The following is a 27287-nucleotide window of genomic DNA, read 5'->3' as shown; positions in this document are numbered from 1 at the left end:
AAAATGTCAATAATAGTGCGATATTTTTAAATTTTTGATGAAATCATCAACACTTATATATATATATATATATATATATATATATATATATATATATGATAATCAAGAAGATAGACAAAATGTTTTTTAAGAGATAGGTACATCATGCAAATGAACTACTTCCTTGATGTAAAGGTTCGTAAGATTCACAGGGGTTTGAGTCACACGAATAGGCAATAAATGCGTTGACTTGGTTAATCTATCAACGATTACCCAAATTGTATCATGATGACGACGGATCTTGGATAGTCCCACAACAAATTTCATAGTGTTTTCTTTGCATTTTCACTGAGGAATCTCGATAGGTAACAATAGACCACCAGGTCTCTGATGCTCGATCTTTACTTGTTGGCAAGTCAGACACTTCAAAACATAAACTGTAATATCTTTCTTTATGTCATTTCACCAATACCTCTTATGAAGGTCCTTGAACATCTTGGTACTGTCATGGTAGATGTTATATCGAGATTTGTGAGCCTTGTCAAGAAGCTCATGCCTTAACTCAAGATCGCTAGGCACCCAAATACGGTCCTTCGTACAAATACTCCTGTCCTCTCTGAGATGGAAAGATGTGTCACTCACCTGAGTAAAGACCTTTAGTTTCTCAAACAAAAAGTCCTTCGACTGCGCTGTGATGATTCTGTTGAATATATCAGGTTGCACAACTAGGCTAACTAACTTGATAGAGCCTTGACTAACAACAAAGAGCCTTGACTTATTGTGGTCCCATACCATATGGCTCAACAAATATCCAAGTTTAATCGATATCCAAATCTGTTTACATGTAAAAAGAAAGTGTATTTCCACCATCCGAATCCATTTAGCCCTATCCGATTAGTTGGATATAGTAATTGCTACATTCGATCCAAATCCGGACCACTTACATCCTTATTGACAGCCCGCATGACTCTCTTCCGACCCGATCAGAATTCTGGGTTCGGGACCCGAACGGAGATGCCCGCCTAACGAGGTGGTAGTGGATGAGTACATCAGTTTCAGGGAAACGCGCGTCCGGAAGATTCGAACCTCAACCACGTGTTATTTCCCGCTGTTCCTTGAGGAGAAAAACGCCCCACAACGCCTTTTTCTTATTAAAAATTAAACTCTTCTCGTCGTCCTTCCCTCCTTCCCCTCTTTTTTCTCTCTTCTCCCCCCCTCCCCTCTCTCTCTCTCTCTCTCTCTCTCTCTCTCCCGCCAATTCTTTCCGGCCGTCGATCCCTCCCTTTTTTCTTGATTTCCTGAGGATTTCTTGTCTGTTTTATTTCTTTCCGTTCTCGATCGGGCGGGAGAGGCGATGTCGGAGGTCGGTGGTTCGAATCTGGCGCGGCCTCAGCCTCTAGGGCCGATCCGCCACACCCTCAAGCGCCACCGCCCCTTCCCCTGCTCCGATCCCGCCTTCGCCCCGCCGGCCGAGCTCCAGCATCTCCTTGATCCCGAGAAGAAGATCGTCGCCGCCGCCGTTGCCGGCGCTGGCGAGGTCAAGGAGGACTCGATCTTCGCTAAGTTCCACGTACGATCACCTTCCTTTTTTCTATTTTTTGTTCTGAAAATTAGAACCTTCATCTTGTTTTTGTTCGTGTTTTCTGGCGCCTGCGATCGTCGGTCCGTTTCGTCGTGAACGCGGCGACGGATGCGGCTGATTTTGCGATTTTTCGTGTGCGTTTCGGTAACGTCAGCTCCGGCTGTGCGCGCGTGTGATGGTTTTAGAGTCGTATTTTTTTGTCTCTTTCCGCGTGTGATTCTTCGCGTAGGCGGCATCGAACAATACTCTTTCCGCAGATTGTTGTGTTGTTCTTGATTTTGCGAAATTCTGTATGCTTTCGTTTGTTCGGCAAATGGCGGCTTCGGTTGTGCGTGTGCATGATTGTTATAGAACCCTCTCTCTCAGAGGATGACGAATTGCGAGAGGTTTCCGTTTGATCACTTCGTGAAATCCTGCAATTGTCTCGCTGCACGCTCTTCTTTTTCTTTTGCATTTCACGATGTTTGTTGACAAGCGATGGGAATTGGATTAGCTAGAACTGGGTCCAGTTTGTGGTTTTATGTTGGTGCGTTGTTTCATCTCGATTGGGTTTTTGTGCAACTTCGTTCTGACTTTTGAGGTGTATATTTTTTATTCTATGGATTTTTTTCGCTGTTTGGATTTCTTTTGAGCTGGTGATAATTTTGGCTTCGTTGTTTAACTGAAAATTGGGCGAAGAGAGAGACTTTTTCTTTCTCTGTCAATTTGGTCAATGTCTTTATGCGCCAAAACTGTTCTTTTGTGAACGACCGCTTTATAATGCTGCTCACTTGTTGCCTATTGCGTTCTTGGCCTGTCTAATCTGGTAGTTGTCCTTTGATATATGACACATTCTATTGTATTCTTGATCTAGGAGCTCACACACATTTTTATGGTCGATTTAGATCCTTCAAATCAGGTTAATGGGCTTCATTGATGCTGAAGATTATTTTATGGTAGGATTTTTCATAAGGAAGAATTTGTCTGACAATTGAGGTTAAAGCAAAATTTTCAAACAGGAAAAATAAAAGGCTGATCTACACTTCTTGCTTGCATGAAATGAAATCAAAATAAAGAGGTACTTGATGATGAAGAGCAGACAATGAAAGATTGTAATCGCAGACTACATCCCTTATGTACTTTTTGTGTAAGAAGAACAAAATGAGACAAAAAAATAAATTGATGAAAAGTACAAGAAAAAGAAATTGGTAGGAAGAAAGTAGAAACATGCACTTGATAGTTGACACAGGACGGTGATGAGTTTCCAGCTACTCTTCCTGTTAAAAAAGACAGAGGAAGACAGAGGAACAAGCGGAAAAGTTGAAATTCTAACATTTAATCTATATTGTCCCATATTTCTTGTTCAGTATTTTCTGATTCATGTTCTGTTGCTGTTGTTTTGTGTTTCCTTGTTTGTCTTTAGAAAGTATTTTACTGTGTGCAACTTCTGCTAGTGTCTTATGTATTTGACTATTGCATCAAGAAATGTCATTGTTCATTCTAAATGCTGTGACTTCTCCCTGCATCTGTTTTTCGTTGAACTTGTTGTCTGTGTGGTGCTTTCTTACAGTTGATGCAGATGATTGAAGCTGAAGGTCAAAGAGTCAAGACTGCTGAATGGGCCAATGCCCAGGCATATCCTAAACCGGTTACAAGTCATACACATACTCCGGTGTCTAAACCTATTGGGAGGCGTTACAATAAGCAAAAGGTTTCAAAAAATGGAAGACATGGACTGCCAAATCCTGGATCAACTGCTGGTGATGAGACATCTTCATAGCTTATTACTCTCAGATCTCAACACAATCGAGTTCTCAGTTTTTTTCGGGAATTTGGACAATAGCATGCCTTTCTTATGTTTATGCTTTTCTGTTTTCAGACTCACCTTCTGACAATTCTTTGGCACCAATTAATAGTTGTCGTTATGACAGTTCTCTAGGTAAGTGGATGATTAGGACTTTTAGCATGCATTTATTTCCAGTCTTTAGATACTCACAAGGATATTTGATTGTACAGGCTTATTGACAAAGAAATTCATCAATTTAATCAAGTATGCGGAAGATGGTACTATTGATTTAAATCAAGCTGCAGAAACCCTGGAGGTTGGAAACCTTTTTGTGTAGCATGCTCAAACTTTGGAATCTCATTCTTGCATTTGCTTTCTATTATACTAATCTTGTCAATCGAAACCTATTCCTGTTTGATAGGTACAAAAGAGGAGAATATATGATATTACAAATGTCCTTGAGGGTATAGGACTCATCGAGAAACAACTGAAGAACAGGATACATTGGAAGTAATGAAAGGAAACCTTTTGTAATATATTCCTTTAAGCATTTGATTTCAATCATGAAAATTAACTGTGAATGTAACAGGGGGGTTGATGCATCGAGGCCTGGGGATGTGGGTGATGAGGTTGCTAGGTTGAAGGTATGTAGCCTCTTGTTTTCACAAATCTGCAATTACTTGATTAACCTTATTCTCTCATTTTCTTTCCAACATTCAAGTAGCCATTTAGATTGTTGTCATTGGCTCGGGGAAAAAGCTTGGAATTGAACCTTTGAGACAAGAAAACTTTTAGATGGCTAAGAATTTCATTGGATCAACGTATTCATACAATAAGGTGATTTATGGTTATATACAAACTAAATCTACAGAGACTACAATATCCTATAAGCAACAACATAAACACATGCATGTCAATGTATTTTTAAATCTGTTTAATGCCAACTTAATGGGTGCGTTACAATTTCTGTCAACTTTAAACAGTTATATTAATTTATATTGGGAAATTTTCAAAACCACACCTAAAGTTTGTGCATTAATAAAAAACACACCTAAGTTTTGAATTTTTTTAAAAAACACACCTAAACTTTTACACCGTTAATAAAAACAAATTTCTGTCTATTTACTGTCATTCATCCTCAAGGGCTCTCCAACATAACCTGCAAGGCTGCAACATCTCTCTCTCTCTCTCAAAACAACATACAAATAATAACTCTTCCCATTTAGCCATAGAGAAAGAGGAGTCTTAAACTAAATGTTCAAAACTTCAATTTCCCAAAAATTCCTAACCTTCTTCCATTTCTCTGTATATTTTCATCACTTAGTTCTGCCAAGGTTTTAAAACTCGCCGAGTCAACTCGGTGACTCGGCTCGGCCCTCGAGCGAGTCAACCCGGCAAGGCAAACTCGGTTTGCGAAGACTCGGCTTGACTCGGGCGAGTTCTGGGCACTTTCGTCTTTAAGAAAATTTGAAAGACTTGTTCCTGCAACCACCTTACTGTACATCGATAACATTTAACAACCTGTAAGTGTTCATTTTTCAAAGAACAAATAGCATAATCACAATAGGCTTACCAACTTAATATAAAATCACAAAATTAGCAACAGTCTATGGGCATTTTTTTCCAACTGCCATGCTGCTACACGATGATTAGAGTGCAATACCTTTGTTCTAATAAAGCATGTAGAAAAAAGGTCATGTTCGGTTACATTCACCGTAAAAGATAGAACATCTGATTGCAGTGAAAATGTGTTTTATCTGTGATTCCACACCAAAAAATGATTTCTCAAAAATGAGGTAGTCCTCAACAAATTGGCTTCTAATCTTTAACAGTAAGTTGCTGACAAATTCAGTCACAATGCAAGTGACGTTTTGGAAGCATTCATCTTTTGTCACTATCTCTGATTTTCAAATCATCTGTAACAAATGCCAAAACTATCTAAGTTCCCTCACTCTATATTTCCTGTCATAGTTTTCTTCTCTAAGTCGTCGATCTCACGATGGTACCACTTATAATACAAACAATCCACTTTGCAGATTTTATTGACAAGTTTTTTGCTAAGTAATGTGATTATGATTCTTAATTGTCATAAATAAATATTCATTTTGGCTTTTCATTTATCTGGGAATAAGTCTTCAGTTTGCAGATATTGCCACCAACGGCTAAAGATTATTTGTAAGAAAATTTGAAAGACTTGTTCCTACTTGTGTGGTTTCTTTAGTAAATGTGAGATTTGAATTAAGAGAAGTTTTACTTGATGTTATTTTACTTATTAATCAATTAAACTAGTAATTAAGTCATTCTACAAACTTTTATATGTTTAAATGACAATTTATATATTGTCTTTCTTTTAAAATCAAAAAGTTGACAAAACCCGGTCCGAGTCACCGAGTTGACCACCGAGTCACGAGTTAATAAAGAACGTGTCGAGTCCCGAGTCACTGGGTTTTAAAATCTTGATCTGTGCAAATTAACATAAGAAAACAACTATGGAACACACCCGAAGTAAAGCTTGTGCAGGGTATTGTTAACGTCCCATCTTATGTTTTATTTTATTTCTGAATATATAATGAGGAGATGAATTTCATAGTGCATACAGGGCTCACCTTTATCACATTGGTTGTTCTTGGAGCCTTATCACATTGTTTCTAGGCAGGAAGAGATTAGAATCTTACCCTTTATTTCTGAGTGAGGCTGATCCTTCCCATGTTGAGGGTAAAATTGTAATTCTGCTTCACATTTAAGAGAAAACTTGATGGAAATGAACTCCTGGGCCTTTTTAATTAACCATGACATTTCTTAGCTGTGTTTTGATTAATGCCCAGACTTTAGGTGCATTTTTGAAAATTTCCCTTTATATTTATTTTTCATCCGTAATACATCATGGACAAAAGGCTGCTTACAAATGTCACCTATTTTTCTTCATGTTTTGCTATTTTCAGAAATTTTCAAGATAACAATGGTTTGACACAAACACGTGATATGCTCAATTCGAATCATATTTGTGTTTTACTCCCCATAACTCTTCCTCAGCCAGGCTTAGGCACAATAGCAGAGAATGTCTTAGTTTTTTTTTTGAAAGAAGTAAAATTGTATTAATGTATTGCTGAGCCAGGAAAAAACAATACAAAGCAGAATGATGGGTGTGACGAGGTATCACACCAGCCCAAGAGCAGATACATGGTGAGACCTGAACAACACAGTCCCGACAGAGAAACCGGGGGAGATCAGTTCGAATTCAGCATGACAGGAACACAGAGTTTAAGCAGCAATAACAGATCAGCAGGAGGCCAATTGACGCCTGCATAAATTTTATAGGATCACTCTGTTACCCCCAATCCAGTCCATGGCCATTCTAGGCCACTTTCAGATTGCTATGTCCCTAAGTTCCCATCTTAGCTTATCCAAGATTAGATCCTGTCCATTGTGCTGGCCTCTGAAAATATGATGATTTCTCTCCCTCCATAATAGCTTCCAAGCCGTGAGGATCCAAGCCCTCCAAATAAACTTCCAATGCTTACCTTTCAAGTTGAGTTGTGCTGTGATGAGGAACCCTAGGAAAGACAAAGTTGTCCCAGGTTAAGTTGAAATCACCCCAAGCGTGGCCCAACAAGTCACGCATGTAGGCACACTCCCAAAATAGATGTGAGAGCGATTCTTCCTCTATCTGGCATAAAGAGCACCTGCTGGCTAGGTGCAAACCCCTTTGCTTTAATCTCATCTCTGTGTTAACCTTCCCATGTAGTATTTGCCAGCTCATAAGTGATCCTCTTAGTGGAAGGGATCCAGCCCATAACGCCTTCTTTGGAAGCCACACCATCGAGCACATAACACTTGGTAGAGAGAAGTGTTGAAGGTTCCATCATTGGTCAATGCCCATGTGAGGTCGTCCTGACGTTGCGAAAGTGAAATGCTTGATAGTTGCCTTATGAGTTTAGACCATTGTTGAAAGATCAATTCAGTTGGTTCCCTCAATAAAATCTCCCATGTACCTACCGTATCTCACCAGACCTCTTGCAACTTTAAAAATTTCCTCCTTGCTACATCATAGAGGTTGGAGAAGGAGTCTCGAAGCTTATGGTCACCCCACCAGCGATCCTGCTAAAAGAGTGTGCTACAACCATCCCCCACAACCACTTGTACGACCATACAAAGATAGTCAAGTACAGTGAGTCACCCCTTCCAAACCCCGACACCCCTTTTCCATTTATGTTTTTTTGACCGGGTCCAAGGCCATCCGATCAGATCATTTTTTTCATGAAAAATGGTCGCTATGCTGCCCTACTTGCATATCTTCCACAACCATTTTGCCAACAATGCTTTATTGAATTTGTGAAGGTTGTGAACCCCCAACCCCCCAAGTGCACGGGGTTGTGAGACAATAGATCAACTCACCAAAGCGTTGGGCTTACCCTCTGACTTACCTGACCAAATGAACTTCTGAAAGATGGTGTTCATTCACTTTTCCACCTTTGGCAACCTGAAAATCTGCAAAAAGTGTTACACCATAGGTGATATGTTAAATGATCACCAAGTTAATACAGCCTGCCCTTGATAGTAGACGGGAAGCACATTTTTGAACCTTCTCCCTTATGCAGTCCTCCACCCTACTCCAATTTAACTCCCTGGCCGATACACCCAGATGTAGCAGTAGGCTCAAATACTTCATTTGAAGGGATCCTGCTTGGCAGTTAAAAGTATTGGAGGCCATAGCTTGTGACTCGCTATAAGGATAATTTAAAACCATCACCTGACTCTTGCCCTCGTTCATGCTGAGCCTGGATATTTCCGCAAAGCTTCTAAGTATAATCCACAACACCCGCATATTATTTTCTAACGCCTCCCCTAACACCAATATATCATCATCAAATAAGAGATGGGATATCAAAATGCTTTGTGATGCCCTACAACCATGGAACTTACTCCACGCTTCCGTTGAGGAGAGCATAACTGAAAGCGCCTCCATTACCATAATGAATAGAAGTTGAGATAGAGGATCACCTTGATGCCAGCCCCTTCCAGGTTTAAAGAAGTCACCCTTTTCTCCATTAATCGACACTGCCACCGAGGTTGCTGATAGCAATCCCTTGACCCAAAACTGCCATTTGTCACCATATACCATCCTTTGCATACAAGGGGAGCAAGTCTTAGTTGAATGACAAAAATGTTACCCTCTTCATTACATTAATATTAATATGCTCACTTGTGGTAATTATGGCCTCTCGAGAGAATCACTGACTGCATCTTTAATGCACTGTTAGTACATCACCTGAGAATTCTTAATTGGCTGGTTGTAAGTAGCTCCCAGGCTATCAAATGAAGGATTATCTCAGATTTACACAAAGGTATTGACAGTTATTCTCAAATATTGTAGAACAGAATGCCATATGATGAAATAGAATGCATTACCTACTCTTAATGGTCAAAGCAGGCCCCTCTGTTAATCTCCCCAAGTAGGATTCGGACATACAACCAGTCAGTTAACAGTCAGTGCAACTTTTATACACCCTTTCATCTCATCTGTCATAGTTGTAGTATGCAAATAAAGGAACCTACAATGTCAAACTGGGCGACACCATCCTCCTTTTGACGTGAATGATGTTTTTCCCTGTGCACTTTCCGGGAAAGTTCTGTTTTTTAGCTGCCACAATCACAATGGAAGGTGCTCTAGCTAGATCATTGCTGCTATATGATGTAGTAGTTCTGCTATCTGATTTTAGTTGTTTGTATAGTCAAGACCTGCTAGTACAACCTGTTATCCATATGGAAGTAGAATCTGTTCTAGGTCTTCATGGCTTAGTGAGGAAACATCATAACACTGACATTCTTTCTGTATAGTGCTAGAATCAAACACCTGTGCACCTGCATGGCTGGTCATTCTGCACTTGATCTATGATTTAGTCTTCTCCATGATGGTGTTTAACCTGAAGATCTCTGATGAACTGGGTATTCTTGTTTTCTTCATACTTTCATATTTTTTTGTGCTTGCACTTCCTTACAGCCTATGTAACAGGGATTCGGCTAGCAGGGTGCCGCACCCGCATCAATGCGACTCGACGCGGGTGCAGCACTGGGTGCGGTCAACCCGACCCTGGGTTCGTTGACCGCACCCAGGGTCATTTTGGTCCATTTTTGGATTTTTTTTATAAAAAATTTGCCCTATGAAATGGGCTGCGGAATTTAAAACCCGCACCGGGGGGGGGGGAGGAACCCTGGACCCCCCTTATATATATATTACATTTTTGCCCCTGCTGCACCCCCGCACCCGGGTTTTTTGGAAGTGCCGAATCCCCGCACCCGCACCCGCACCCGCACCCGCACCCGCACCCATGTGACATAGCTTACAGCCTAGTTTCAGCTGTTCGACAACATCATTGGCCACATGGTTGAAAAATTTAGGAAATCCTTTTCTTTTAAATGATGTCAAAGGATCTGTAGCTTACTCTCTTGAAGTCTTGATGGAATAAGAGCTATCTTTGTAGGTCTTGATAATTTTTGTGTTGCAAGTAAATTGATTTGGAGATAATGGTCTGTTCTATCACATCTAAAATGATTCCGAGATGGTGTTTGTTTGTTCATGTGACTGAACTGTTGCATCAGTTTTGGAACTCTGGAAATTGTTTGACGTGATCAAATTTGTATTGGTAGGCTGAAGTTTCTAATCTTTATGTTGAGGAGATGGGACTTGATGAAGAAATAAGGTTTGACATGTCATAGCATTTTAAGTTTAATTTTGCCTTATAGGTATTAACTATTAACTTATTGTGGCTTCTGCAGAGAAATGCAAGAATCCCTGAGGTCGTTATGTGAAGATCCGAACAATCAAAGGTAGACAAACTTTTTCAAGCTGAAAGCATTTTTGCTACTCTTTTTCTTGTGCTAGTGATTGAATTTTTATGATTGACATTTGCATTATGTGGTCTCCAGACTTCTTTATGTCACTGAGGATGACATCAAAAGCCTTCCTTGCTTTCAGGTTTGATATGCTGTACATTGCTTTCATGTTCAGTAGTGTTGGAATTTTGTAACTTCCAGCCTTTGTGCACTTCATCGTGAGGGGCCTGGTGTTCTACTGTTTGTTTTGATTTATTTAATTATTTGGTGTTTATTGTATAGAATGAAACACTTATTGCCATAAAAGCTCCTCATGGCACAACTTTGGAAGTCCCAGATCCTGATGAGGTGAGCAAAACTGATTGCATCTGATACCCAATTCTGCTTTGAAATATTCAGTTCCAATGAAAAACTCTACTAATCCTGCTGTCCATTATTTTTGTGATAGGCTGATGAATATCCACAAAGGCGGTACCAAATGCTTCTGAGGAGCATGTTAGGTCCAATTGATGTCTATCTAGTCAGGTAACCCTTTTTCTTTCCTGTTTGCTATTATTTATGAGGCAATTTCAACCTTCAGGATGCAAAATATGTTACTGAGCAGGGACTGGAGTTGGGTTAACTCACCTAGAGCCTCAATTTAGTATCTAGTTTGTAATTGCCAAATTAACTTAATGACAGCCATTGACCTGGTACTGTGAGAATTCTTATTGCTAGTCTGTACTTGAGGCTGATAAAAGTTCAAAACTATTTAGGCTAGATTTGGGAGCCTTGAATTGGAGGTGTGTTGCAGTTTCCCCTAGTGCTCTTATGCTCTCTGCTGTTTGGGAGCAGTGGTGTTGCCAACACCACATTTCAACATCATTCACAAGGGGATGTTTTTGGCAACTCCATCCTCAACACCACATTGGCAAGGAAGCAGATCAGGTCATGCTGAAAATGAGCGTTTTTGCTCATGCTGACATTGTGGCCATCCGATTTGCATTTTAAAAAGCTCAAAAGTCAACAAAACCACGTGGCATTCATCCAAAATGCAAACAGACGACCATGATGTCCGCATGAGCAAAAACGCTCATGTTCAGCATGACCTGATCTGCTTCCCATTGGCAAAACCATATTTTGGCAACACATTGGTATGGTGTTTCCATCTCAGTGCGTGGCTGATGGCTCCCAAACAGAGCCTTAAGAGTACTTTGAGAGTTCAGAAAGAAATACAGTACGATGTGTGTGTTCACCAGTACCATTTTTATGGTTTATCGAAATATAAACTGATGCACACCGTGTTCTCTCAACAGTCATTTGGAGGACGTCAATCATGTTCAGCTACCACATTCAGCAATGGATACTTCCACAGGACAAGAGCTTCATACACGGATAGGCCAGGAGGCAGGCACACTGAGAAATGCAGAAGCGCAAGGCCGAGATGCTGATGTTAATTATTCACAAGACTCATCAGCTGGAATCATGAAGATTGTCCCCTATGATGACTCTAACGTGAGCATTTATTTCTACAAATTTGATAATAAATTGTTTTTTTTCTTTAAAGTATACCCGCTTGTTTTGTGCGAGACTTGTTTTAGCTGATTTAAATTGTTTCCTTTAGTCTAACAAATGAATGTACGCTTACACGGGCATGCCTCTGCACATTTATTTCTGGTCTACTTGCTTACATTTTGGCTCCATGAAATGCAGAGAGATGCAGATTACTGGCTTCTTTCTGAACTTGAAGTCAGCATCACGGATATGTGGAGATCAGATTGTACGGTGCTCTCTCTCTCTCTCTCGTGCACACACATTTGCTTGCTAGCTTTTATTCCTTAAACCATAATTGCAGCCAATTCAGATCTAGCACCTACCCAGCACGTTTGCTAGCTCCCATTCACTGCTTATCTGTAATTGCAGCCAATTCACATAGAAGCAAATTAGCAGAACTCCATCCTGGCTGATTTGTGTTTGGAGATGCAGTGGCCTTGTTGTCTGCTCCTTCAGGTCACCGCTGACGCCCTCCCAATTCCCAACCTCCAGAGAGAGGGAGTCACAAAACCATGCTTGGACCAAAACCCGGATTGGGGAGGACCCTTGGAATTGGCCATCAACCACGTGTAAATAACTTGCAGGAAATGCCGTATACAGTACAGCCCCATGAGAGAAATCATTGTCTTAATGTGGAATTGGCAACGTCCACGGGGTACAACTCTTCCCTCGTCCTCCTGTAAAATGATGCTGTCATCATATTTATGTGCATTATTATTTTTAGTTAATTACCAGTATTGTCATTAGTCATTGTCAAATTAACAGTTGGTTTTCGTTAGTAATATTAATGATGAAGTGAGAAGAAAGAAAGCATCATAGAGTGCATGAGGATGTTATTAACGTTCAGCCCAAGGGTTTTCATCCTGCATGTCACTGTTTTATCTATAGATTTTCGTATGTACTTGAATTGACAAAGACCCTGACCTTATTATTTTTGACCGTACTGGATTGTACCCTGGCTCATGGGGCTGCCGTTGCATTATCACTGTTGGGGCACGTAAGGGCTGGGTGGTCGTGTCCTTGACCCGGAGTTTTAGCTCGCAGGGAGGTGAGTGAAGGTTTCCCCCACAAAACAAAAAAATTCAAAGTGCAAGGCACCAACTTCAAGTGGTGGTAGTAAAGATTTTACTTCAATTGAAGGATTTCTTAAAAACGCCTCTGCCGATAAAAAATAAGCTTTTAACTTGGTTCTAACTTCTAATCTTACAAACAATTTTTCTCCAGAAAAAGAAAAATAGCTTCTAATCTTACAAATGAGGTTAAGCGATGGGAGTATATATGGCTTTTGAATTTAAAGCAGACCGTGATTTGGATTCTGAATTTGTAAAATTGGAGATTTATGAGTTAGAAGATTATAATATAAAGTATCATGTTATACGTCTCCCTCAAAGCCCCAAAGAACGATTTTTTCCCACTATTTCAGTTTTTTATTTGTTTTTCAAAGTTGTATTGGAGGGTTTTTCGCTTATTATAAATAGCAAGGTTTTCCGAGTTTGCTGACAAGATAAATGAACGTGACAGGATGCATAAATAAATTGATTACATTTGGATCTGGATCTAGATCCTTATAAACTCTATTCATTTTGAGACAGAGGATTCACCGGATTCAGATAGCCTCTTTAGGTTCCAGATCCAGGCCAGGGTCCACCCGAAAGTACTGGATCCTCATTTGTGCCCCGGAATCCGAACTGATGGCTCTTTTCATTTGGAGCTCCAATTTTTGTTGGTTCTTGTCTGGTTCCACTTTTCAAACAATGCATGTGGCTCCTAAGAGGTCGCGACCACCGTACGTAATCCCAGGCGGGTAAGCTTGCAAACCATGGTTATAGGTCCAAGCATCATAAAGAAAGAGGTTGGGAAGGTTGTTTGGTTAACCCCCAGCCTAAAAAAATGCTCGAGGAAAATCACGAAAAGATATCCAATTATCAGATATTTACAAAAGAACTGCTCAACTTTACCATAATTACATTAGCTGCCTTTTTCATTTATGCTTCAAAGATACGTTTCTGCAATAAAACTATTTCTGAGATAAAACTATGGTACCATTTCTTTTGTTCGAATAAGATAACTAGAATGTCCTCAACATGTACTTGCTTGTGAAAAGAGCATAAGGGTAATTGTTTTAACAACATAGAGGCTATATCTCTAATCGGTTTGAGATGAATTAAGCAAAATAGGCTGTTCAATGTCATAACCAAAAGTTTAGGCGTGTTTGTAAGTAACTGATCAGTTGAGAGCTTTTCTGAGATAAAATGGGAATTGTAGCCAAAGAAGATGACTGGCAGGGGCTGAGAGAGAGAGAGAGAGAGAGAGAGAGAGAGAGAGAGAGTTGTCTTTTTCGAGTGGGCATTGCACTTCAGATCAAATTCTGAAAGCTCCACGTGGCTAGCAACAAGTACTAGAGATGTATAGTTTTTTGGCATTTTTAGAAAGGTCTTTGTTAGCAATAATTCATCTTAAATTTTTTTTTTTGAAATATTATATAGCTCAAGACTATCAATTTTTATATGACAAAACATGATCTAAGCATGTTTAGTGTCATTGTCAATAACAACTTGGGAGCTATTATTTGCACAAGGAACCAAGAAAAGTTGATTTTCAGTAGCTAGACATAGTGAAACAGATGAAAAGGACGCTGTACCCAGTAGTTTTCAATATAAAATATCAGAGTTCATCGGGTATTTGTGGATGTGAATCACTTGGAAGATTTTTTTTTTTGTTTTTGCTCTTTCTTGTGTCTGAGGCAGTGGCGGAGCCAAAAGTTTTTAGTTGGGTGGGCAGACCTCGGGTCTCAGGGACAATGCCAAAAGTTCCCGGCGATGACTCCATCGTAGGTGGGCTTGCCGAAGGTGGGTCTGTCCAAGTCCTCGGCTGAAGGGAGGGCCGCCCTCTTCGAAGATGGGTGGTTGTCGATCTCCATGGCGAGGGGCTGACCACCGTTGTCGGCAGTCAATCTCTTCCGCTTGTTGCTGTTCTGGCCTCCCAGCCCTTCATCTAGACGCCAGAAATCGATGGTGCAGGCCATCGGTTTCAGAGAGAGATGGCCATCTTCTCCTGTTCTATTTCGGCCTTGGCGGCAGAGGGAGAGAGACATATAGAGAGCGAAAGAGAGAGTCTAGGGCTGCATACAGGTCGGACTACAGTCCAGACCCGTGTGAATTTAGGTCTGAATCCGAACTAGAGGGAATCAATTCATTTACGGGCTAATTAAAGACTCTTTTAAGCTAATGTATGTAAAAATATAAGGTAAAGTAACAGAATTATTGGATAATGTGCAAAAAACTATCACTGATATTATACTGACACTTGTTCGAAATTTTTTTTTCGGTTTCTAATTCTGGGGTGGGCGACCGCGGTTTCTAATTCTGGGGTGGGCGACCGCCCACCCATGCCCAACCCTGGCTCCGCCACTGGTCTGAGGTAGCACTCCTAATATATATTTTTTTCTGTTGAACCACAAGAAAAAAACATTTTAGGCAGTTTTACCATTTCAAAACACCAATGTGGCAATCTCTTAGTCTCTCATTTTCTTCTCATCTTTTAAAGAAACGACCACAAGGTTCACAAGAGCTTCAAACACATGACTAGGTGGGTTAATTTAAAGTCTTCAGGTTGAAAGACATCACGAGTTCGATACTCAAGAGTATAATTTGTTTACTTAAAACGTCGAAGCCAATAGAAAATCTGTCTGACAAGGAAGAGTACCCGTGGAGTTTTTCATTATGAATATTGAAATAAGGCCATGATCAATGTGATGTCAATGAATTGGATTTTATCTGATAAACTGAATTTGATTCATTTTAGCTGCATTTGCTAAGCCAAAACCATATTCTAATTATAATAGGATTCCAACATGGTTTTAATTTTTTGCTATTGAATATGACAAATATCTGAATTTGACGGAATATCAGAATCTGTTTACATGTAGAAAAAACAGACATGGTATGAGCATTTCACCATCCGAATCTGAATCTGAATTCAAATATGTTTAACCTGTTGGTGTTTTCAGCCATATCAAAAACAAACTAAAAGGTGTACCTGAAGATGCCATAGAGTGCGCGTGCGGGTGCTTGGCGTTCTCCTCATCCAGTCGACGCCCACGATGAATCCATGCCTAAGATCAACGATGAGCAGGACCCTAAACCCAGTTTAAGCTTAACATGAACTAGGCTAAAGCTATGCAATGTCTCTCGTCATTCATTGTAGTCGGCCACCCCTTTATATAGTGGAGGAGGAAGATGAGGTACAGTGAATGTGAACATTCCACATTCATGTAACCTCCTCCCTTATGACATTACCTGCCCTCCACTATAATGCCCACTAGCCCACTAATCTTTTAATGTCAAACCCGATCCGCCAATGAGTTAGACCCAAATCCGAATATCCAATATTCTCCCACTTAACCCATTGACACTAAAAAGTACTAAATCGAGGTTTATAATGTTATCTCGATTTAATTCTTCATGTGAGTTCACATGCTACCCTTTATCATAAGAATGAATCATGAGTCATGGAGATGAACACTCCTTTATGAAATGTCATATTTTTATGCACTGCACTACAATTCACCTTTAGTGTTTTAGCATATTGAAATTACCTTTATAAATAAGTTGGTCTCTTACCTATTCTATTAGTCATTTAATATTGTTATTCTGCTATTCTCTCTAACTATATGAGAGATCTTGTATGCAAAATCAATAATATGTAAAGAAATAGAGAATTAATTTACAAATGTGATTACATAATGTATTGTCATACATTAGAAGGAATAAAATGAACCCATCCCCTTTACATGTTGAAAATATAATCCTGGTGCTAGCCCTTTATTTAGGGGATCCACAGTTATTTTCTTCATTCCAATTGTATCAATACATAACAGATGATTCTTAGTCCTTTCTTTAACAACAAAGTATTTTAACCCCATGTGTCAACACGAGGTTGAGCTCTTATTGTTATTTAAAAAGGACACAACTGTTTTATTATCACAAAATATCTTTAGTGGTCTCTCAATAGAGTCTACTATACCAAGACCCATAATAAAGTTTTTTATCCAAATATCCTATGATGAAGTCTCATATAGAGCAATAAATTCTGCCTCCATAGTATGAACAACAATGGTAGATTGCTTTCCACTTCTCCATGAGACACCGCCACCTGCTAGTAGGAAAATGTATCTAGTAGTGAATTTTCTACTGTCAATACACCCTCCTAAGTCTGCATCAGAGTATCCAATGACCTCTAAATGATCATCTTTCCTGTAGGTCAACATATAGTCTTTCGTTTCTTATAAATAACACATGACCTTTTTCGTTGCCTTCTAGTGCACAGTGCTTGGATTTGAGTGATATCGACCAAGTATTCCCACAAAAAATGCTATATCAGGTCAAGTGCAGGTCTGCACGTACTGCAGACTCCCAACTGTTGAAGCATATGGGATAGCTGCCATATGAGCCTTTGCAATATCATTCTGAGGACAGTCTTTTATGTTCAATAGATCTCCTTTCACTATGGGTGCAGAACCAGGAGAACAATTCTTCATTCCATATCTTTTAAGAACCTTAAGAATATAGGATTTCTGAGAGAGACTAAGGACACCCTTAGTTTGATCACGACAGATCTCAATTCTAAGGACATATGTGGCCTCGCCCATGTCCTTCATATCAAAATGAGAGGAAAGAAAATATTTTGTTTCATGTAATAGGCTCAAATCATTAGTTGCAAGAAGAATATCGTCAACATATAAAACCAAAATTATAAACTTACTTCCACTAGTCTTGATGTAATACGCTGATCAATAATGTTTTCATTTAATCCAAAGTTCATAATTAACTGATTAAACTTCTTATACCATTGGCGGAAGGCTTGTTTAAGTTCATAAATTGACTTCTTCAATTTGCGAACCAAATGATTTAAATCATCTACACTAAAACCAGGAGGTTATTACATGTATACCTCCTCATCTAGATCCTCATTCAGAAAAATAATTTTCATATCTATCTGATGTATCTCTAAATCAAAATGAGCTACAAGGGCCATGATTATACTTAACGATTCCTTACTTGAGACATGAGAAAAAGTCTCATTATAATCAATGCCCTCAATCTGTATGACACTTTTTGCAATAAGCCTAGCCTTGTATCTCTCCACATGACCTTCAGAGTCTGTTTTAGTCTTATAAACCCACTTACAACCAACAGGTCTAACTCCATCAGGTCGAGGTACAAGAACCCACACTTGGTTCTTTGCCATAAAGTCAAGCTCTTTTTTTATGACATTGATCCAATATGTTGATCTTTCACTTTTAATAACTTCTACAAAGTTAAATGGATCATCCTCAATATCTATGAAATTATTGGACTCTTGCAAATACACCACATAGTCTAGATAAATAGCAGATTTTCTGAACCTCGTGGACCTCTATACAGGTGCTACAGATGGTTCAAAATGAACCTCTGTATCATGTTGTTATTATATATCTTTATCAACAACTGGCTCTATTTGAGATTGATGTTCACTGACCAGACTTTCTCTTACATTATCCAAAGGGACAATGATAGGAAAAATCGGGTCTTTATCCTTAGCAGGTATGTAACATGAATCCTGCATTTTCTCAAAATCAATATTTTAAGACGCATCTATCTCAACAGAACCATTTTTCAAAAATCTCGCTTTATCTGTTTCCACTATCTGTGGTGTATGAGATGGACAATAAAACCTAAACCCCTTTAACCATTCTGGATAACCAATGAAAAATCCACTAGTCATTCTAGGATCAAAAACTTTTATATATGAGTTATACAATTTAGCTTCTATTGGACATCTCCATATGCGCATATATGATAAAGAGGGACCTATCCATAACTCGTAAGGAGTCCTTTGAACAACCTTTGTAAGAACTTTATTTAAAATATACATTGTTGTCCTAAGAGCTTCACCCCACAAGTTCAAAGGAAGGTTTGAGTGATTCAACATCGCTCGAACCATTTCTTTAAGCGTACAATTTTTTCGTTTAGCTATACTATTCTGGTAAGCACTACTAGACATGGTATATTGAGGTACAATGACTTTCTCTTTTAGAAATCATGCTAATAACCTTTCCATTTGTCCCATCTTAATGAAACGACCATAATATTCGCCAACTCTATCAGACCTAACAACCTTAATAACTTCACCATTTTGTTTCTCTACTTCTTTCTTGAAGTCCTTAAAACCTGAAAGACTTTTGATTTTTCAAATAATAAGTAGAGATACATATACCATGAGTAATCATATATAAAGGTGATAAAATACTTTTCACCCGTATAACATGGTTAAAAAAGGTCGCAAACATTCGTATACACTATTTTCAACTTTTCATTATTGCGTTTGACATCTTTTTTATACATGTTAGACTACTTAGCATTTATGCAATCAACACATGGTTTTATATCTGTGAGATCAAGGGATTCAAGAATTTTTTCTTTCACAAGTCTTTGGACTCTCTCTTTCGAAATATGTCCTAGCCTTCGATGCCAAAGCATATAGGATTGATCACCCTTTAGGTCATGTTTATTATCAATGATTGTGTTCTCAATGGAGTGAGATTCCCGAATTTGAAATTTGGTTTTTCATCGATACAAACCATCATACATGTATGCAGAACCTATGCTCATTGAATTTTTCATAATAATAAGCTTGAAATTTTTAAATTTAAATATAAAGCCAAACTTATCAAGTTTTGAAATTGAAATCAGGTTTCAACTATAAGATGAAACATAGAATGTATCGACCAAATCCAATATGAATCTTGATTTCAACACTATTCTGCAAATCTCAACGTTCTTGACATGTAAACACATATTATTTCTTGAAAAGATGATTCTTTCATGCTTTGTTGGTTCTGTTTTATTAAAAAATGCCTGCAAAGAGTTGACAATGTGCACTGTGACACCAGAATCAATCCACCAACTATACAATAAAACACAAATTAAATTACACTCATGAGAAACAAATAACTCATTTCCTTTATTTTCGAGCTACTTTTTATACTTCAAACAATCAATCTTCTTATGCCCCTTCTTATTGCAGAAGAAACACTTTATAGAAAAACTTCCTAACTAGGAATTGGCTTTCGCCTGAGAGTTGGAACTCTCCCTAGAGGCTTTCTTCTTATTCTTTCTTTTGAAGGAGCTTTTTTTTGGCTCTGACCTCTGTTTATCCTTATAAGAGGTCATATGTGCACTTGGCACCCTCTCACCCTTCAGTCTCTCATCTTCTTCAACAGATTTAGCCAAAAGGTCATCATTATGTGTATTGTAGAAGATTTTGAAGGGCTCATACTTAGTAGGTAACGAGGTTAAGATCAAATGCACTAAGAAGAAGTAAGAGATGACGACCTTCATGTCATTCAGTTGAGTCACAATATTTCTCATTTCTAAATTATGTTGTTGGATGTGATTGTCGCCAGTATATTTTATAGACACTAATTTGGACATGAGCGTATTGGCCCCTGCCTTATTAGAAGTGATGAATTAAGCCTTAATGGCTCCCAAAAATTCTTTCACTGTCTTGAAGAATTGCGCCTCAAATATTTTTAGCCGCTCGAGATTGCAAAAACAACATGCTAAGTCTATTCGAGGGCTCCCACTTCTCAGAGGCAGCCTTCTAATCGGCTTTGCTCTGCACTGTAAGAGTGGGATGTTCATCAATTCTAAGGGTCAGATCTAGATCCATATCGCCCAAAGTGAATAACATAATTTCTTTCCAATCAAAATAATTTGATCCATCTAAAAGGGGGATATTACTAGAATCATCGATAAGGAAGGAGCCTAATAAGACAATGAACGAAAACAAAAAGACATTACTATCATTGCTCAGACGAGACTCATGATGAAAAGGTAAAAGTAAGACCCTTTATTTTTATATTATCTAAGACAAGTATAGTTGAGCCATTATCATTCTACTTTGGTAGAAACGACAATACTTATAGTTGCTCCGTCTCTTCAATTATCAAGGAATTGACTTCAATTGGTGAAACTAGCAGATCATGTAACTAGAGATAATTCAACACTGTACCTTTTTGTACGAACATACTTCATGGGCTGGAATACACATATACTATTATACCCTGTGTAAATTTTAAACACAACGACCTACATTTGGGTAGAATCGATGTTTCATAAAGTCACACACAATCATAATAACAAATCTTTATACGGTCAAAAGAATCCTTAATCAATGCAACTCATATCATTTTAGTGATAGCATAAGTTGGTCAATCAAGATCTTATACCAAAATTATATTTGTATTATGGAGCATGTTCATGCACACTAGTTAATGCATATATATGCATGACATAATATACATAATATCATCAAAATATATGTTCATACTTCAACTTATATGTATAAATAATTTTTAATGATAAAATGTCATGAATCTAGTCATAATCATGCTTTAAAAAGAATATGCATAACTTAACTAACATTAAAATACATGAATTAACATGCATAAGTCATGCATTCTCAATAATGAATACTTATAAGACATGAAAAACAACAAAAACATGCTCATATGGTAAAACCTAGAGTTCTCTTGTAGAAACCAATCCAAAAATACCCTAAATCGGTCTTAAACGGCCCCGAATCAGTTATCTTAGGGTCTGAATCAGTTCAAAACCTAATGAACCAATATTTTCATGAATAAAAGTTCATAAAACTCTATCATTGAATGCCAAAATCTCTGTATCTTCATAGATTTATGAAAACAGGGTCTTAGCATCTCAGAACCGATGAAAAACTGAAAGCAATTGATCAAAAATAGCTTTGAACCGATCCCGAAAGGGCCGTATCAATCCTTGATTCAGTTCAGGTGTAAACCGTATCTGGACCCTGTTCTGATTCAATCTAAATCTAGATCCAGTCAAAATAGTATTTGGATCAGTCTTGATCCATATGGAATCTGAATATGACCTGATCCAAATAGGATCTGGGTCTGACCTGATCCAAATAGGATCCAGATCTGACCGGATTCAAATAGGATCTGGGTCATCCAAATCAGACCTAGATCTGAATCTCTAATGGGTCCAAACTATAACCTAGTATAAACGGATCAGACCAGACCCAACACCCAAATGGGTCTAATACCGATCCAACCAGATTCAGATCATAATCCAGGTCTGATCCAAATAGGGTCAGGGTCGGACCTGATCCAAATCAGATCCGGATCAAGCTCGGATCCAGATATTTTAAAAGGGTTCAGTTCACTGGATCAGGACCGATCAAAGAAATCGGGAGACCCGATCCATCCGCTGAGGGTTTGGATCAGGCCCTACTACTGGGTCGGAATACCCGGTCCGTCCTCGGTTATCCAAATTTAAAAAAAAGGTGCTCGACGATTTCCTCAAAAAACTGAATCATTTGGTTTTCTCAGAAATTGTCAAGCCTTGTTGCCAGACAATGACGCGCGTTGCCCCACGGTGACGTGCAGTCATAGGCACCAATGGCCTGCCGGAAGGCCGTCGTAATGGCGACCCCCAGAGGATTTTGATGACGACGACATCAGCATGGCCTGACGACAATGCATGTCACCCCACAACGACATGCAATTGCAGGAACCTTCAGATCGAAAAAATCGTCGGTGATGGAGACCTACATTCATCCTCTCGAATCTCTGACGATGAGCCACCGCCTCGACAGAACCCGACAACTGAGAAACATGCAAAATCACAGAGTTTTTTTGGCGATGGTCTTCGGAAGGCCAGACAGATCGAACGATGCTCTTGTTGTCGAGGGACTTAGCCGGTAAGGATGTCGATGAAGCGGTGACCCAATGGCCACCTTGTTCCCTGTAAAACATCGCGACGACACCTTCCCTCGATGGCCACAACGACATCCCTAGCAAACAGAGAAGGTAAGATCTTTTTTTTTGCTGTCGCCCCACGACAGTAGTCTGTTGAGAATTCAACATCGCAATTGTTGCCATCTTTTGTCGCTATTTGTGACGGATTGCCGAGAAACCGGTGACCCATGTCGCCCCACGATGACATGGGGTCAGCGGTACCGGTGACTGGCCTGAATCCAAAAAAAGCTGAAAGGTCCTACATGCACCCATGCACAACGGAAGCGTGGTGGGTCCATAACCTAAATGTTGGCGTTTTCAGCCATATCAAAAACAAAACTAAAAGACGTATCTAAAGACGCCATAGAGTGCGCGCGTGGGTGCTCGGCATTCTCTTCAACCGGACGCCCACGATGAGCCCAAGCCTAAGATCTGAACCCAATTTAAGCTTAACATGAGTTAGGCTAAAGCTATGCAATATCTTTCATCGTCCATTTCAGCCAGCCATTCCTTTGTATAGTGGAGGTGGGAGAGGAGGTACAGTGAAAGAGGTCACCTAATGGGTTGAACTTAGATCCAAATGTCCAACATAACCAACATCTTAGTAATAGAATATGGTATATCTCAATCCAAACCCTTTATATCCCTACTTCATTATTAAAAGAAAAGAGACCATAAAGGTGCAACTCATTTTGGCGTCAAATAGCTTTGGAAAGGAAAAGAAGCAAACATACTACAGAAGTGTTTTTCGTTCTAAGAGGGCGACGATGCAAATATGATAGCTTCTAGAATTAGGCTTCTTACTGGTGGCTTTTTTCTTTTAAAGAAGTTGGAGATAACGAAATGGACCATACGTGATACCTCCACCTGTCTTTGCTTTGTATACTCTCAAAACGATCCACGTGTCCCAGCCATTACTGGTTGGTGTTCATAGCCAAAGCAGCTCACGGTCTTCGCCTCATCACCAATAAATACCAATCCATGAAGTGCAGGAAAGCACAGAAAATTTTTTCATTCAGCAAAAAATTACAGCACAGAAAAGTTCGAGGGAGGGAGAAAAACAGAAGAAAAGATCAGCAGCAGAAAGAGAAAAGATAGGCAGAAAAAGAATGTCCAACCCCAAGAAAATCGTGGATGTATTTGATGGCTCTAAGATCACAGGCCTTGTTAACAACCATCAAGTCTTCAACAAGTTCATAGACCACAAGTTCCAACAGCTTGATCAAAACCATGATGGAAAACTCTCTGTGATGGAACTCAACCCCGCCCTCGCCGACATTGGTGTCCCTCTCGGAGTCCGAGCTCAGGGTTCCTTGCCGGATTCTGATTATATATACAATGAGGTCATTAATTAATTAGTTAGGCCCTTGAGTTTTTTTTTTTCTCAAGTCCAATTTTAACTTGCTCTTATAGGTTCTTAGCTTGTTTTTAGTTTGTGTAGTACAATGTGAAGTTATTATTGATTCTCTTTTTTTTTTATAGTTTCATTGAAAATACACATTTAGCTCAGATGGTTTGTTGTAATTGACCTTTACTTCGCAAATAGAGATGTTACTTTATGATTTGCTTTTTTTTTTGGGTTACAGCTAGGATCTAATTTAGTATTCTCGAACTAGGCATATTAGTACACTTTTAGTTTCAGATTGGTCTCCGAATTATAATTGAATACAACCTTTATGTTTTTAATTGAATTGGTAGAGCTGGTGCTTCTCCTTCTTTGTGTTAATTATTGATTAGTTTAGGGTGCTAAACTACAAAAAGGGTATTGACAGTAATTCTTGATGATCTGCATAAGGTTTTGAGTGAATTCACTCAAGGTAAAAATGGGGAAGTAAGCAAGTGTCAGTTTAAAGAGGCGCTCTCTGACATCTTTCTAGGCATGGCTGCTGGATTGAAGCATGACTCAATTGTGATCCTTAGGATCGATGGTGAGGATCTTCAAGAATTTGTTAGTGGCCATGAGCATATTTTCAGAAATAGGGGATGCAAGAGATCTTCATGAGTGCATCTGTAGAGCTCTAGGCGAGCTAACTGTGGATCATGGAATGCCACCACCTTCTGACCCATGGGTAAGTCGTACTAAAACCAGAAAATGGTAATGATATTTTGGGTCCTTTCTTTCTTTAGTATTTTGTTTTTGAGTTTGGTGCAATCCCAACACAAAGTTCAGGTCTATAGCAATATTATGGAGCCATTCTTGCAACTTGGTGATTACCAAACAAAGGAGGTCCCAATTTCTCAAGTGAATTTCTTGGAGGCATTTAGGAAAGTTGTGGAGAATGTGGTAGTTCGTCTGAAGGAAAACCCGGCAATAGTGGCCCATAGTGTGAACACATTTGATGGCAGTGGCATCAAGAGAATCCTCTCTAACAAATATGAATTAGAAAAGGTAATAATTACCGTCTCTTTTTTAATTAATACTTTTTTTTCTCAATTTTTGTTGGGGCAAAAAAGGAGAAATGGTTTAAGAGGAAGATGAGGTTCCAAACTTGTTCAATCTGTGAGATTGATTTGGTGTTTCTTATATTTAGAAATTAGGAAATTCAATTTTGTGGTGGAAAACACCCATTCAATTTCGAACATCTAGTTCAATGGTCTTAGTATGCCAACACCAATATTTTCAATGCTAGCAGATTTGGTACATGCCGCATGTTAGATGAATGCCATTTGTTGGAGAGAGAGAGAGAGAGAGAGAGAGAGAGAGAGAGAGAGAGAGAGAGAGAGAGAGAAGCTAACTCTGTTTCTGATATAGGCACTAGAATCAGCATGGAAGTCTCTACCAAAGGATCAACATGGAATGCTCTAAAGGGAGTACTCTTGGATCATATTTCAGATTACACAGTTTCACAATCGTCATCATGATATAAAACATGATATAAATCACGAAATACAACAAAGTATACAGCATGATCAACAGACGACCGAAACAATAACAGGGAGCAAGCATGACAGGCTCCGCATAAAACCAAAATCCAGACAACATCATATGAACAAACATATACATGGAACACAATAAACATAAAAGAAACATGTTAATACTGTGTAATAGGCTAAGGCGTACGGAAGTACTCCCCTTAGAGAAGATTCGCCCCCACATACAGTGCAAATCAGGGTCCGGCGTCCTTCCCCCAGGATACAATAGCCACGACCAACCGAACGGTGCACTCCGACGAGTCGTCCTTCGAAAACAACCTCTTTTAACCAAATGTTGTAGAACACCCTTTCGGGAAAACTCAGAAAAGAGAGAGAGAGAGCAATAGGGAAGATGGGAAATCGCAGAGCTCCAGAGATGCGTCTGTCTCAGCTTATGTGTAACCCCAGCCCTTACCATGCTTTTATAACCCACGAACGGTTATGAAACGTGAAAGGACTTGATTGGATATGGCCCTAAAGGGCCAATTACCCGAACCCGAGCCCGGCTTGGCACGACACGACACGGCGGGCGCGCGCACGCACGCGAACCCGAGCCTGACTCGGCTCGGCACGACACGGCGGGCATGCGCACGCACGCAAACCCGAGCCCGACTCGGCTCGGCACGACACGGCGGGCACGTGTATGTGGTGGTCATCCCACTCTCTTATTCTCAAGAACAAGTGTATGAGTTCACAAGTAGCTTATAAAGCCCACAGAAAACTCAAGCAAAAGCAATATGAGACTATTCCACCTCATCAAGACTACTTTCTCTAAACCACTCGGTTTCTCCTTTGAATTCTTCCTCCCTACCTTCTTACGGTTTCTCCTTTGAATTCTTCCTCCCTACCTTCTTACACCTAACAAGTACCTCCGGGTTGCCTTAGATGTCATAGCTCCATTAGTCAGTCTGCCCCCCTACGGTGCTGTAGACCAGGTTGGCCACACCCCTCAATATCGGGATCCAATTTTAACAAACACTTTGTTGGCTTTAGTCTTGACATTAAGTTTTCTAAAACATTCTGTTCATGATTGATGCAGATGGATGCAATTACTGGTGAGGTATTTAAAATGGTGAAAGCAGATGTAGGGGGCATACTTAACCAAGAAGAGTTCAACAAGATGCTGATTGAGATAATCAGCAGCATAATGCTGCAATTAGAAGGAAGCGCAGTAACTGTGTCCTCAAATGCTGTGGTAAATGAACCTCTCACATCAACTTTTGTTCGTCACAGTGAAATTGGAGATACAGGGACAAAAAACTAATTGGTGCCATGAGGACACTTGGTGTGTGGTGAGATCAACAAAAGATGCTTGTTCAGACTGGTTGTATTGCAGTACATATTTAGTGAAATAGTTAAATATAGAATAAGATCATTTCTTTACTAAAAAAGAAATGAATAGATAAGCTTTGGTCGGTTCCTACTTTGGACCCAGTTGTAACTGTGTAAATTAGCTATGAACTGAGAAAAGCATAAAAAAATGCTAGTCTTGAGTCCTGACCTTGATGGTTTCATTTTTTTTCTATTTATGTGGCCTTCACTAGTCTTTTGCAGATTATTGGGGTGAGTGTTCTTTATTTAATAACATAGTCAAACGCAATGAAACTTCTGTTTATGTACCCCAAGCAGAAGCTCCTCATATGGATGCCTAAGATCCAAAATATCCTATTATTTCCTTAAAATCCAAGCAATTCTTGATTGTTTCGGATCTCCAGATCCATTCATGGTGGTTTGGAACACTTTTAACTAAGGGGTGTGTTTGATTGTCTCGGATCTCAGATTCCATGCAATTACTGATCCCCTGGATCCAGGTCAGGCCCAGGCCTTGTTAGGCTTTGGGATGCACATGGAGCTCAAATTTG

General features: G+C 39.4%; 1 protein-coding gene and 1 pseudogene across 2 annotated transcripts; both read left to right on the top strand.

The window, feature by feature from the left end:
• Positions 1 to 1230: 1230 nt before the first annotated feature.
• On the top strand, positions 1231 to 12503 carry LOC149832520 (transcription factor E2FB-like). Its single transcript, XM_090012490.1, has 14 exons — positions 1231 to 1549; positions 3111 to 3300; positions 3420 to 3479; positions 3557 to 3642; positions 3748 to 3836; positions 3916 to 3970; positions 9975 to 10027; positions 10104 to 10154; positions 10254 to 10302; positions 10443 to 10508; positions 10609 to 10685; positions 11456 to 11654; positions 11853 to 11919; positions 12063 to 12503. The coding sequence occupies exons 1-14, from the start codon at positions 1334 to 1336 to the stop codon at positions 12104 to 12106; spliced, it is 1302 nt and encodes a 433-aa protein (XP_089868616.1). The 5' UTR covers positions 1231 to 1333; the 3' UTR covers positions 12107 to 12503.
• An 11035-nt stretch (positions 12504 to 23538) lies between these two features.
• Positions 23539 to 26925, top strand: LOC149832519 (uncharacterized; annotated as a pseudogene). Its single transcript, XR_016433222.1, has 6 exons — positions 23539 to 23855; positions 24308 to 24581; positions 24683 to 24901; positions 25265 to 25315; positions 26292 to 26360; positions 26465 to 26925. The product of XR_016433222.1 is annotated as an uncharacterized LOC149832519 (transcript).
• The last annotated feature ends 362 nt before the right edge of the window (positions 26926 to 27287 follow it).

Source organism: Nuphar pumila, chromosome 7, assembly GCF_984573655.1.
Source record: "Nuphar pumila chromosome 7, dmNupPumi1.hap1.1, whole genome shotgun sequence".
NCBI lineage: Eukaryota > Viridiplantae > Streptophyta > Magnoliopsida > Nymphaeales > Nymphaeaceae > Nuphar > Nuphar pumila.
The sequence above is the reverse complement of the archived record's forward strand: the minus strand, read 5'-3'. Positions and strand labels throughout refer to the sequence as shown.